General features: G+C 50.0%; 1 protein-coding gene across 2 annotated transcripts; it reads left to right on the forward strand.

Annotated features, from left to right (window-relative positions):
• Positions 1-3,684: 3,684 nt before the first annotated feature.
• OTOP3 (otopetrin 3) lies at positions 3,685-12,877 on the forward strand. 2 transcript variants are annotated; one of them, XM_042032495.1, is made up of 8 exons: positions 3,685-3,993; positions 4,944-5,148; positions 5,495-5,904; positions 6,978-7,114; positions 8,647-8,705; positions 9,281-9,399; positions 10,209-11,137; positions 11,862-12,877. In XM_042032495.1, the coding sequence occupies exons 3-8, from the start codon at positions 5,520-5,522 to the stop codon at positions 12,030-12,032; spliced, it is 1,800 nt and encodes a 599-aa protein (XP_041888429.1). In that variant the 5' UTR covers positions 3,685-3,993; positions 4,944-5,148; positions 5,495-5,519; the 3' UTR covers positions 12,033-12,877. The 2 variants fall into 2 exon arrangements, with proteins under 2 accessions (XP_041888429.1, XP_041888428.1); XM_042032494.1 differs by having other exon boundaries at positions 3,686-3,993; positions 5,490-5,904.
• The last annotated feature ends 998 nt before the right edge of the window (positions 12,878-13,875 follow it).

Below are 13,875 nucleotides of genomic sequence, written 5' to 3' on the forward strand. Positions count from 1 at the left end.
GTATATCCATAGAGGAGGGCATATGTATTGCCAGAGGGAAAGGGAGCACAAATCCAAAAAAGGAAAAAAATCCAAACCCTAAGAAAACTCCACTGTAAACCCTCTTGTAGGTTCAAGAATCATCTACTAGAAGGTATCAGCTCATGGTCAGTTACTGTGCAAAGGGGTGTGCTCCAAGGCTGATGGAGAATCATCCAAATGTCCCTGGGCAACTCCTTGGCACACCCAGTCTCCCAGGTGTGTCACCCAAACCCAGGCACACTCTGGAGTGGCACTGCCATCTCCTAAGTGCACAGATCCATGCCTTTCCCTGGGATTCCCCTCTGGCAGGTGATGCAGGTGCCTGCTGCTGGCTGCTCCATCAGTGCCCCTTCCCCCTCAGGTCTGGGACACAGCTCCTCAAGCCCGGTTAAAGAGTGGGATGCATCTTCCTGATGGTGGATTTGGTGGGAGGGGAGGACACCACAAACACAGAGTACCTGAGTTACATGAAGGGATCACGCTTGGCCCTTTGTACACACATCTTTGTGACAGATCCCTGCAGAAAAACACTGCTGGTAGCTCCATCTTCCATGCCTGGAAGGAGGGAAACTGAGGCACGGGAGCTGGGTGAGCAGAGAGCCTGTGTCAGAGCAGAGGATGAGGTTGGGCCCCAAGGCCATCAGCAGCATCCTGCTGACTGCTCCTGCCAGAGCCTTACGGAGCAGAGATCCCATCCCCATTCAGGTATGGGGGACCAGGACAGAGATGTGCTTCAGGATGGCTGTTTAAATGGCAGTCACTGCAAATGAAGAGCTATGGGAAAGCAAAGGGCTGCCCTGGGCCTCACCATGTCTTGCCAGGGGCTTCCAGTTTTCCCCACTTTGGTATAAAATCCACCTTGGCCTCCCAGGGATCTGAGCATCTGCTGTGCTGCAGGGGTTTGGTGGAACTTGGATCCCCACAAATAGAAATCACTCCCCAGGGGATGGCAGGGTTAGGAGCTCAGCACTGGTTGAGCTCAGGAGCTCCAGTCCCAGGACTTGGGACAATGTGTGAGTGTTAAAAAGGTCTCAGTTCAGACCCTGGCCTGAGGGACATGGTGCCAGAGCCAGCAAGGGAGAGCAGCAAGAGAAGGAAGAGATGAAGAGCAGGAGACAGAAATCACTGCTCAGAAAAGAGCAGGGAAGACCATAGCCAGGCTCAGGCCTGAAGCACCACCCCACCCCTACCTGGGTTTTGCGTCCCCTCCTCTGCTTCTTAATCATCTGTTATTTGAGGGCGAGATTTGTTTTATTAGGGGAAAAAACCCAAAACAAACCACCATTTATCTGGGTGATTTGCTCTGAGGTGTGCCTGAGATGGGAGAAATCCAAGTTAATTATTATCTATCAGTGCAGCAGATGGAAAGTGGATGGATTGAGAAGGTCACACGGCTGGCGATGAGGGATGGGATTGCAGCACAAGGTGCCTTGTGAGCAGGATCGGCTCCAGTGGTGTGCTGAGAACCAGGTCAGGAGGTGGTGGCAGCAGAGGCACTTCCCAGTGGTCCTTAGCATTGAGGAGCAACTCAGTGCTGGCAGGAGGTCAAAAGGTACCAAGAGGCAGCAGGGAAGATAGAGACACACTCGTAAGTGGAGCCAGGTCATACCCCCAGAGCCCATCAGAGGGGAAGAGGGAGGCAGCGAGGCAGTGCAGCACAGCTCACCCTCACCCACATTGGATGAAGCTGCTCTTTGCAGTCACCCCAGAAGCCTCTCGCTCCCAGCCCCAAGGAGATGTCACCGCCTCGGTTATCAGTGCCAAAGGAAGGGCGTGGGCAGGCCGGGGAGATGTGAGGAGCCTGGCATTCCTCAGGTGGCCTTTGGACAAACACAGCGGCTGGGCACGGACCTCCTTCCTCCCAGGCCCTGTTTACAGAGCTGCTGGGCCTGGCCTGGCTGTTATTACAGCTAAGTGCACAGATAGCACCATTAATAAGCAGTCTGCTGATAGCAGAGGGGTAAACATGGCTCCTGACATTTACCAGCTTTCTCCCAACCTCTGAGTAAAGGCAGCTTCTCCAGGGCAATGAGTTCTGTGATGGAACCAGTGAGCTGGACTCACCTCTTTTCCCGGCCCCTCTCCTGCACACTTGCTTACTTAATGACTTAGTTAAACTTGTGTCAATACATGCCAGTAAAACACCTGTTCTTCTTCAAATCAAGGACCAAATAAGGAGGATTAACCAGTTTCCCAGGGTTTTACAACTCCTCTGGGTTCAATTTCAGCTCCAAAGCCAAGACAGGGCAAGTCAGATTAGAAAGGAGGCCTCATCTTTGCAACACAGATGCACAATCCCATTGACAAAACTAGTGGAGCACAGCAGGCACCGACATTTTATTTCAGGTCCATCTTTGAAGGAGAAATCCCCAGTTTCAGCCAAACTTTAGGATACATTCTGACTCATGGCCTCCATTTCCCACTTCTGTATGGCCACTCCAATTTAGGATCATAGCACTGAAAAACAGCAGGTTTGTTAATGCCTTGCACAGAAATAGCTGGCTTTGGCCAACAAAGAGGCCACCAAATGGCTCTTGGAATATTCCAGTTCCCTGCTGATCTCTGGAACAGAGTCTGGAAAAGAATGAGGCCCCTGAAAGAGCTCAATTGCACTCAGGGGATCTCAAAACATGAAAGAAAGGAGCAAGGACATCCAAGCAGGTTGTCCAGACAGGCTGGAGACGCTGATGCTTTGGGGGAAGGCAGAACAAATCCAGCCATGGGTATTCTTGAGCATCTGCCCAGACTGGAGCACCTGGGCTCCACCACAGCAGTGCAAGGGGTTGGTCAGACATTAAACATGACCCTTTTGCTGGCAGACATCAAACAATGGCTGCACCAGCACACACCCGGTGCTCTCACCCAGGAGAAATGGGCCCCTTTCGCTCTTGTTTTCCATCCCTTTCGTCACAGCCCCACACATGATAACCTCTGCTCCCCCACCCACTCCTACCCCTAATCAGTTTCTTGGGAATTATTTCATGGCTCTGAACTCCCAGCTCACATGTTTGCCAGCTGTAAGGACCTTGGGGCTTGGGGGTTCATCCTGGGACACGCAAGTAAGTCCTCTCGTTCCAAGGAGAGGTCGGTCCATCCTCTCCTGATGGACCCCCTAAACTCACCAACTCAGAAATGCTGAATCCCTGCTGCCAGCCACAAAACCTGGGCCATTATCTCACCACAGAGTCCCAAGGCAGAATCAGTTTGCCCTGCAAAAGGACAAGGGTCAAGAACAGCACAGCTTGGACCTAAAGCATCCCTGACCCCTGTGGGGTTGGCACCTGTGGGTCTCACTCTGAGGTCAGCATTAGTAGGTTGTAGTTATCACCCCCAAAACCAGCACCTTTCTGCCAAAAAGGCATCAAACTGGTGTCATTCCTGCACCAGTGCAGGGGTGGACTGCAAGCTTTACCTTTTGGGTCAGATTTGTGCCCTGGATAAAAGCACAAAGAAGTGATACATGTGAGAAAAAAAATCTTAGGATCTACCTAAAAACAAGGGAGTGGGGAACTCAAGTGGATTTGGCCAAGGCAATGTGGGTAAGCACTCCCAGCACAAGCCTGTGCCAGGAGATTAGCTCTACACCTGCCTGAGCCATGGCACAAATTAGTCACCACCGCTTGTGGTTTTACCAGTTGGCACATCCTGCGCTGAGCCCATTGGCGTGGGGCAACCCAGCAGGTGCATAAAGGAGCAGCTCCCCATTGGCTGCCCACGGCAGATCTGAGAGCTTCCCACTGAGTAATTAATGTAATGGCAATAATAGACACAAAGTAAACAAGGTGGAAAGAAAATAAATCAATGGGCTGGGAGCAGAGGCTGCATTTAGTGAGGAGCGGCCCTGACGGCTCCTGTCTGCACCTTGGGCTGTCAGGATCTCCCGTGCATCCTGGTGGCATTCCAACCACTGGTTTAAGATCGGCCATATCCGAGGCTGTGCCAGCTCCTCAGGCAGCAGGAGGCTGCAGACAGGTAAGGGCTGTGGTCCCCACAGCACAGCTACGGGGTCAAAGGCTTGGGTGCCTCTGTGTGCAGCCCTGGCTGGGCACTTGGGTACCTCCTGGTGCAGCCTGAATGGGCTTCCTGCTGATTTTATGGTCTCTAAGCCCACTTTGGAGCAGAGGAATTATGGCCCTAGAAGAGGGGAGGGAGTTTGCTCCTCTGCTATTAAGTTAGGAGCATTTTGGAGACAAATGGGGAAGATTCTAGGATCAATCTCCAGTAAGAGAAGTGCCAAGAAACTCAGGGCTTGGGGGCTCATCCTGGGACACACGAATTAATCTTCTCCTTCCATGGAGAGGTCCATCCTCTCCTAATGGACCCTCTAAACTCACCAACTCAGAGAGAAATGCTGAATCCCTGCTGCCAGCCACAAAACCCAGAGGATCAGCTCACCTCAGAGTCCCAGGGGCAAGGGCAGACTGAGCACCTCTGTGCACATGCAAAACAAAAGGGAAACACTAAATTTCCATCCCTCCTCAAACAATTTCTCCCCAAGACTACCTATCACAGAATGTTTAAGGTTCCCCTCCACCCCAAGCACATCTCAGGGGGCTTTTTTTTCACTCCAGCCACCCTTCACTACAGCCAGAGCCACTCACTGGAATGAAAGCATCTTTCCATGTACCAAATCTATAGAGAGGCTGATCTTGCCTGATTGCTTTATGTGAGCAGTATTTCACTCTCAAGAGCAATATAGTCCTACCAAAATTTTACCAAAAGCTGGATGGAAGCACTCCCAGGCTCTGAATGTCTGCCTGGGCCCATCCCTCTCCAGCTCCTCTGTGTCAGTGTCCTCACAGCCTTGTGCTACAAGAAGAAAAAGAAAGAAAAACAGGTATTAATTGTGTCCCAGTCTCAGCCCACCTGGGTGGTGGGCAGCTTATTCCAAACTTTACAGACCCTTTGTTTATTCTCTCCAGCTCTCCCACAATTTGTGTGACCGTTCAAGGAACCTGCAACTTTCAGAGCCCAAAAACAAAAGGAAGAGGTTGGACCCATCAACTGAAAATCAAACAGCTCTGAATTTCAGAGCAGGTCTGAGCTTGCTCTTCATTTCCACCTAATCCTTACGGCAACAAAGGGAAAGGAGAAAACCTGAACCCAGGGCTGGAGAAGCTGTGAAAGGTGAGGGTGGGAACTGTTTGAGCACCTCTGGTCCCAGCAGCTCCAAGTACTGGTGGGGCAGGGCAGAGACATCAAACACCCACTTTAATGCTGGTGTCTCTGGACAGGTTTTGGCAGAAGGGCCTTTCCCCAGTGCCCTGCAATGACTCTGTCCACTGGGAAATTTTTAATGCCTAACCTGGGCTAAAAACCAATCTCCTTTTCCCCTTCATCCAGCTTCTGGAGAAGGAAGGGGAAGCTGCAAAGCAAGGAAGGGAAGTCACCACATAAGTGGTCTTCACAGCAGAGCACACAGCCTCCCATCTCAGCACATCCCCCTTTTAAACCTCCCCTCTTTTCAGTGCAGCAAGTGACTCCCAGGCAGATGAGCCATGTCTGACAAGAAAGTCTCCAGGCCCTGCCATCACTGCAAGAGCAGGTCAGCATCAGCCCCAACAGACACCTCCAAGATCCACTATGAGAAGTTCTGGCTGTACCGTCACTGCTCTTCGGTGCAGCAGAGGGACCGGCAAGCTCAGAAGGCTGGGCAGCTCTTCTCGGGGCTGCTGGCCATGAACGTGGTGTTTCTGGGCAGTGCCTTCATCAGCAGCATGATCTTCAACCAGGTGGCCATCACTCTGGCAGACGTCTGGATCCTGCTTTCCATCCTCAAGGTCTTGTGCCTGTTCTGGATTATTTACTACCTGCTGGGCACCAGCCGGCAGCCACACGCAGTGCTCTACCGGGACTCCCACGCCGGAGCCATCTGGATTAGGGGTAAGTTCTGCTTTTATTTCTTCTCTCATGCCTTCTTCCAAAGGCTTGGAAGGCAAAGAAATTCTTCCCCTGTTACTAGAAGAGCTAGAAGCCATAGGATATGCAGCTAGGGCACGGGAATCTCCCAGTTCCTGTCAGGCTGATGGGCACAGTGGGTACCACAGAGAGGAACCAGAGCAGCCAGGAGAGCCTGAAACTCAGCTTCCCGTCAGCCTCCAGTCCAACTTCACTCTCTGGTCCCTTCACAAAGAGCAATCCAGGCATAACCCACTTCCAGGCCAGCAACTGAGCACCATGGGAAAGACATAGGAAATGTTTTAGGCAGGAGCACCTTGAAAAGTGAGAGGAGAATCACTGTGTTTACTCTCCAAGAGCACCAGTGGTCCTACGTCACCGTCATCCTTGTTTAACATCACTGCAGCCTCGTTGCCAGGGAAGGATTCTTACCCAGTGAGTCACATCCCAGTGACACCCAGGCTTTCCGGGGAGATTTTCCCTTCAGTATTTGCCCCACTTTGAGAAATTACCCTTCTCCCAGCAGCCCTGCCTCTGGTCTATTATGGAGTTTTTAATTAGGCACTGTCATGTTAACTAAGCAGGGAGAATCAATTGAAGGAAGCTGCAAGGTACCTGAGAGCTGTAGAGACATGTCCAAGGCAAAAGGGAGAAACAATCAAAGGGTCCCAGCTCCTGCAGATGGGGCTGCTACAAGCCTTAGCTGACCTGTGTTCATCTCAGGTTTCTTCCACAAGGCAGAAAGCATCACCCACCCTTAACTTACTCCTGTCATTCCACATTGCACAGAAAAGCCCAAAAACCCCATTCCCACCTTGTATCCAAGCACAAGAAAATATCCTGCGTTTTCTTAACACCTTTAACCAGTCAAAGCACACAATCAGGTTCAGGAATAAAGCTCTTCTTTGTCCTCTTCTCCTAAAATTATGAGAATTCCAGGAGAAAGACTGCCAGATCCACACAAATCCAAGAAGCACAACACCTCCTGTCCCCAGCCAAGCTCGGATGCTCCACAGACGTGTCTGTGTTTATTTACTGGTGCTTTGCTGTTTGTCCAGGGTCAGTGCTGCTGTTTGGCACGTGCAGCATCCTCCTGAATGTGTTTCACATTGGCTACAGCACAATCCTCGTCCAGTGCAAATCCAGGGTGGAAATTGTGTTCCCCAGCATTGGAATCCTTTTTATTTGCACCCAGGTACTGCACGTTACCCTTCTGGAAGCTTTTTTATTCTCTCTGTCCCATTCCTGGGAGCCCCAGGGTTGGGGGGAAGCTGGGAGATGTGGGAAAGTGAGTGAACATGGGGCATTCTCCTGAGCATTGAAGGCATTAAAGCATCACAGGCCACTTCAAATGCTGCTTGCACTCCCTGTGTGCCACGTTGAGAGACAGGGGAGAAAGATTAAAAATTACCCTAGAAATCAGGCTTACTTTCTGTGGCATCACTGTAAGGACTGCATTCAAGTCCAGCACAGGTAAAAAAAAGAGGAGAAAAGGTGCCTTCTACTGGTCTAAAGAAACTTCTCCTTTCTGCCTGTGATGTCTGCTAAGATTCCTGCTAGGACTGTGTTCATATGATATACCATAGAATCCAGAGGAATTTGATTTGAAGCAAAGTAAGGAGAGAGGAGAAGAAATTTTCAGGTTTTGCCAGAGATGTCTTTGCACCAGTCTGAGCCTCAGCCCCTCTTTGTATTTGCCAATCCATCCGCCCAACAAAATCCTTCGTACACAAAGATATCTCACACCATTTTTACCTTGTAATTCAACACCAGCCCTCTTCTTTACAGACCCAAAGCCATATTTGAAAAGTAAACTAATTCCCACCTCAGCAGCAAATGCCCACATGGACAGGACAGAGGAACACAGAGCTCCAGGATGTGCATTCAGTGCAGTCACACATAAAAGCTGCCCTTACCCAAGGATGCCAGCACCTGCCTCAGCAGGTGCACACATGTCCTTGCACCCTTGCACAGAGGCAGGCCTGCTCCTGCTTTGGACCTGTACCTTCTTGTCTACCTGTGTTGGGGAAGATGAAACAGGAAAACCTTGTAAATATGATTGCCTGACAAAAGATTTTGGGAGTATGAAAACTACAGGCGACATCGAAATGAAAGCCACTTTTGAAATACCAGGTCTTAGTTACTGAACAACTAGAAAACAATGGTATGGCCACTGAAGTAATCCCCTCTTGATGGAACAATACCCTCTGCTTGCAAACAGGTCCAAGGGTCAGAGCAGACCCTACTAGCTCAGCAGAAGGGGTCCAAAGAGTAGTTTTTAGAAGTTAAGATGTAACACTCTATGGTAATATAAGAACTCTTATAGGCTGTATGTAAATGCTATAGGATTTGTATCTTGTATTAGATTGGTTAGTGACAATTAGAATATTCAGTACAGAAGATGATTTATTGTATTGTAACCAGGACTTCAGACATTCTCTCTTCCACTTCTACTCTTGCTCTTACTCTTGCTCTTACACTCTCTCTCTCTCTCACCTGCTTACTCTCTTGGGCCTGCTCAGAGCTGAGTCTGGCAGCTCTGAGCAGTGCCCCTATACCCACGCCTTTACAATAAACCGACTGTGTCCCAAGACCTGCCTATAGAGATCTCTCCGTCTCCGTCCCGACCGAACCCACCCAGCACCTACATACCTGTCCCTTTCCACCACGTGTGCAGCCAGCTGCCAACTTCACCCTGCTCACGCTGTTATTGTTCTCCACTTGCAGGCTTACTTTCTGTGGCATCACTCTAAGGACTGCATTCAAGTCCAGCACAACTTCACCAGGTAAAAAAAGGAGGAGATTGCTCTACTGGTGCCTTTTACTGGTCTAAAGACACTTTTCCTTTCTGCCTGTGATGTCAGTTATGATTCCTGCTAGAACTGTGGTTATCTGCTCCTACACAGACCCTGTATTCTGGGTCACACAAGAACCAAGCTATGCCTTGTTCAGACCCATCCTCCCTCCACTGACCTGGGCTCACCAGCTCCCTTCAGTTTTCCTTTGTGCCTTGGACTGCTGCAAAGCTTGTTCCTTCCTCCCAAACATCTTCCTGCTGCCTGTGTCAGGGACCAGCTCACAGACTGGAGGATGAGAGAGGGTAGTCTCCCCATTCCTATCTCTGGGAGATGTCTCAGCTTAGGTCAGTCTCACCAGGCACTGCCTGTCCTGCTCCTTTGCAAATGGCAAGTGGGAATGTGCTCAGCTGTGTTTGTGCAAAGCCACGCCCCATGGGCCTCAGGCAGAGCAGGCACAAACACCCCGTGTGTGCTCAAATCTGTGCGTGGGCCAGCAAGAGGGGAAGGACACACTGGCCATGAACCATCTCCACACATTGTACAAGTCCTGTGTCTCCTCCCAGGTGTGGGCTGATGCTGACCATAGCCACCAACCTGCTCCTCTGGCTCCTGGCCGTGACCAATGATACCCTGCACGTGGAGATTGAGTCTCAGCTGCGCGAGGTGGAGCGGCGATTTTCAGGCAAGGCTCCTTCTTCACATCCCCATTGGTGTTAGGCTGACACAGGTGACTTCTAGGGAAACAGCATTTCACAGAATCACAGGATATGCTGAGTTGGAAGGGACCCACAAGGATCATTAAGTCCAGTTCTTGGCCCTGTACAAGACCATCCCCAAGAATTCTACCATGTGTCCCAGAGTATTGTCCAAACCCTTTCTGAACTCTGTAGGGCTTGGGGCTGGTGCACTTCTCTGAGGAGCCTCTGGGTCTCAGTGATTCAGATAGCTGCAGTTCCCCCAAATGCTGCAACTTTCCTATTATTGGAGGCTGTCTCGAGGAAATGGGCTGCAAGGGGAGAACATCTTCACCTGGAGGGAGGGGATCTGCTATGAAACCCTGAAACTGAGGGCTAGGAAAGGAAAAGCCCACCATAAATTAGCATTTTTGCTCATTTTTACCTATTAACTGCAAGCACAAGATTGCCAGACTAGAAGAGGCTCGTGTAATTGCTGTGCTCTTCTTTCTGAGGATATAGAGGAAGAAAAGGGGAATCTAATATTCCAGGGGTAGAGATAGAGAAGGCTTTGCTGTGAAGGAAGAGGTGTCTCTCATCCATGCTGACCATGGATGGGAAAAGACATTTGCTAAATTGTGTTATTCTGAATCCTCACATCCTCTAGGACTGAGCAGCAGCCATTTAACTTCCTGCTGATCCCTGCTTCCAATACATGACACACATGTTGTGCCTGCACACAAGAAACTCCCAAAGACAGCCGTGAAATCCAGGCCATCTCCCTCTTAATTGTCACCTTCCTCTTCTCCTGCTCCAGGCAACGAGACTACCTTGTGCACATGCCCAAACACAACCATCTGCAAAGTCTTCCAGAAGGGCTACATCCTGCTCTACCCCTTCAACACCGAGTACTGCCTAGTCTGCTGCTCCGTGCTCTACGTCATGTGGAAGAACGTGGGGAGACGCATCAGCCACCACCATGTCCTGCACACCAAGCCCAAATTCAAGCTCCAGGGGGTGGTCTTTGGGCCACTGCTGGGCACCGCTGCTGTAATCATCGGGGCCTGTGTCTTCATGATATATCAGATCCAGGCCACCAGCTTGGCCCCCAGCCAACAGGTTTTTGTGATCTATTATTCCTACTACATTGTGCTCCTGCCCCTGATGAGTGTGGGCGCTGTGATCGGGACAATCATCCACGCCTTGGAAAAAAAAGAGCTGGACACGCTGAAGAACCCAACCCGCAGCCTGGACGTGGTCCTGCTGATGGGGGCAGCCCTCGGCCAAATCGGCATGTCCTACTTCTCCATTGTGGCCCTGGTGGCCACTGACCCCAGGGACCTGCTGAACAGTCTCATCCTGTCCTACTCTATCCTCCTCATCTTTCAGAACATCAGCCAAAATGTTTTTGTCATTGACGGGCTCCATCGGCGGCGCGTTGTAGCAGCGACTGAGGCCAAACACGCCAGACACGCCGGGCAGCACACAGTGGCTGCAGAGCTGCCTGGGGAAGAGGAGACCACGCTGAGCAGCAAACAGGAGCACAGCCAGCCACCTCCTGGCAAAGAGGAAGACACTAAAGAGCAGAATGGTGAAGCCTACAGCCAGAGACGAGTGAGCGTGCTGGAGCTGGGACAGGAGATCCGGAAAGCTTCCCTGTCCTATATCCATACCTACTCTCACCTGAGCTGGAAGAGAAGAGTATTGAGGGAGATCTCGTTCTTCTTGGTTTTGTGCAACATCATAGTAAGTATTGTGCTCTCTGCTCCATCACAGGTCGGCTGTGCCACAGTGACCTGTGACACAGATGTGATCTCCTTGTCTTTCTCTTGCATTCCAGACAAAAAACCTTTGCCCACCAAGTTTCAACCTACTGGTGAGGCAAGTCAAGACCGGTTTTGCTGTTAATACCCCACTCTCATAATTAGGAAGTCTCTCTTTCACCCTCAGAGTCAAATATTACTGGATTTCATGGGTGCAGACAGCTGATAAATCCTTACTTGCCAAGATTTTAGCCTCTGAAAAAACCCCCATTAGGCTCATTAAGGGTGTTTCATGAGAAAGGTGGAGAAATGTGAGGCACCAGCATTAAGCCTCTGTAAATATGAGTCTCCAGGTTTGAAACTCACCCAATAAAGTACACTGTGGTCTGGGATCTTGAGTCAACCCTGCAGCCTTAATCCAGTGAAAACACATTGCCCAAGGAAACAGTGAAAGCCCGTACAAAGATGAAGCAGGCTGGGGCAGAATGGGGCTGTCATTAGGTTTCCAAGGTTTCAACATGATTTGAATTATAGCAAGGAGTCAACAGCATAACTATGGGATTTTCCTTCTCCTTCCTGGCAAGGAGACTACTATGATACTCCTGAAATATTCCTACAACCACTTGAGCCAGTGCTGAGATTAGGGTGCAGGTAGAGGACAGTTTGTCATCCTCTCACTTGTGTTTCTTTCCCTCACATCTCTCCAGCTGTGGGTCATGCCCACATTTGGGGCACACCCTGTCTTCGAGAATGGAATGGAAAGGTCATTTTACGGCTACTCCACCTGGTTTGTGATCGTGAACTTCGGGCTCCCCTTGGGTGTGTTCTACCGCATGCACTCGGTCGGGGGGCTCCTGGAGGTCTATGTCACAGCCTGAGCCAAGCTGGACCCCCACCCCAGGGGCTGGGGAGAACATGTGATGCTGAACAAAGATGCAGTAAGCAGCAGATATGCACGTGGAAGCTTCTAAGATATTTCCCCTCCGGCTTCTGCTTGGACTTCTCCTTGTACATTACCGTGAGTTTCGGAAGAGGTTGTTTCATATTATCCTTTTCCACCATAGAGAATAGACTCAAAGCCCATAAACAAACTCTCACTGCTCTCAGGAACCATGCATGCAGTCACAAGTCTACCAGTGGATGCTGTTTGGCAGCAAGTGGGACTTTACCCACACCTGTTGAGATCTTCCAGATAAAAGAATGCAAGAGCAGCCTTTAGCAAAAGCAACAAAGACTGGCCTGCACCAGTTCAGAAAATCAAAAGCAATCAAAAAATAAAAGCTATAACATGACCTTGCCTTACTGAGAATAAACACTACTTCTCCCTACAGGCACTCCCAGAGCCTCAAGTGGGAATCACTAGGGAAGCACTGTGGGTGATCTTTACTCACCACAGATGATGTTATCACTGGTGTGGACTAGCCACGGTCCCATCCTTGCACACAGGGCTAGTTCAAGAGCAAGCCACTGCCACATCCACTGTGAATCCCTCCCCACCCCAACACTTTGGCCCTTGCTGCTGCCTTGCACATCCACAAACCTTTCTCGAGGTCACCATGCACAAGGGAAGGCAGCTGCAGAGCGAGGTGCCTGCATCAAAGACCTGCTAGGATGTGCTCCATAGGCATGCCTGCTTTGAAGGCACGTGGGAGAGCAAGGGGCTTTGTGACTGTGGTCCCAAATCCAGAGCCTGATGAATGGAAATAAAGAGATTGAATTTTCACCTGTGTCTTGTGAAATCTCTGGGTCTGCTCTGCACTCAACGGGCTCAAAGTCAACTCACTTAAACCGCTCTTGCATTCCGAGGTTGGATGGGGCTCTCAGCAACCTGGCCTAGGGGAAGGAATTCCTGCCCATGGCAGATGAGCTTTATGGTCCCTTCCAATCCAAACCATTCTGGGATTCTGTGAGATTTAAGAGCAGGCCTGCTCTATAATCAATCAAAATCTGTCATGACCCTTACCCAAGCATGGTACAAAAGGCATTCTCAGTATTGCTTCTGTTCCTCTGTAAATCAACCCCAGGATCAGTGTGGGTTTAGGATTAGAGCCTATTTCTGGGGTTTTTTTTGTGATTCCGTAGAAAAGCAAACTCTCCCAAGACAGTAACAGTGAGGATTCAGCATTGAGGCAGTGATAGCACCTTTCTGTGAAACTCTAAGTGAGACTGATTTCATGAGCATGAACTTTGCCCAATCAGTGTTTGTATTTGGGCCCATGTCAACAGAAATATGTAATGAGAAATAACAGCTGGATAAATTAGGCTCCAATAAAGTTAATTATTATTCTCATGTCAGTGTTTGTACCACAGGATCCACAGGACATACATGCTAAGGTCTGACCTCAAACATTCTTCCCAGTGATTGACAGCCTGGGGACAAGGAAGGATGACACTTCATGGGCAAACCATGACCTGGATTTTATCCAGTTTAATGGATAAAACACTGGTTTAAGTTACTGAGCTTTCACAGAGCAGGTGACTTTGGAATGAACACTAAATACATGACTGAAGACATGATCAGCATGGACAGGAATGAAGCCCACCAGCTCCAACTCTCACCTACAGCCACACAGATCAGATAAACAGTCAAGGCCCTCCATGCCCTTTCCTAACAGCCCCCAGGGCCAGGGTGCCTGTTTTACAGGTCTCAACTGCACAAAGGTTTTAGCACATGGTTCACTAACTCAGGAGACTTGATCCTGGTTTGATCTTTGATGATGC

The sequence above is a fragment of the Corvus kubaryi genome, unplaced genomic scaffold (genome assembly GCF_017639235.1).
Source record: "Corvus kubaryi isolate FWS band 111438036 unplaced genomic scaffold, C.kubaryi_AGA036_p1.0 37353, whole genome shotgun sequence".
Taxonomy (NCBI): domain Eukaryota; kingdom Metazoa; phylum Chordata; class Aves; order Passeriformes; family Corvidae; genus Corvus; species Corvus kubaryi.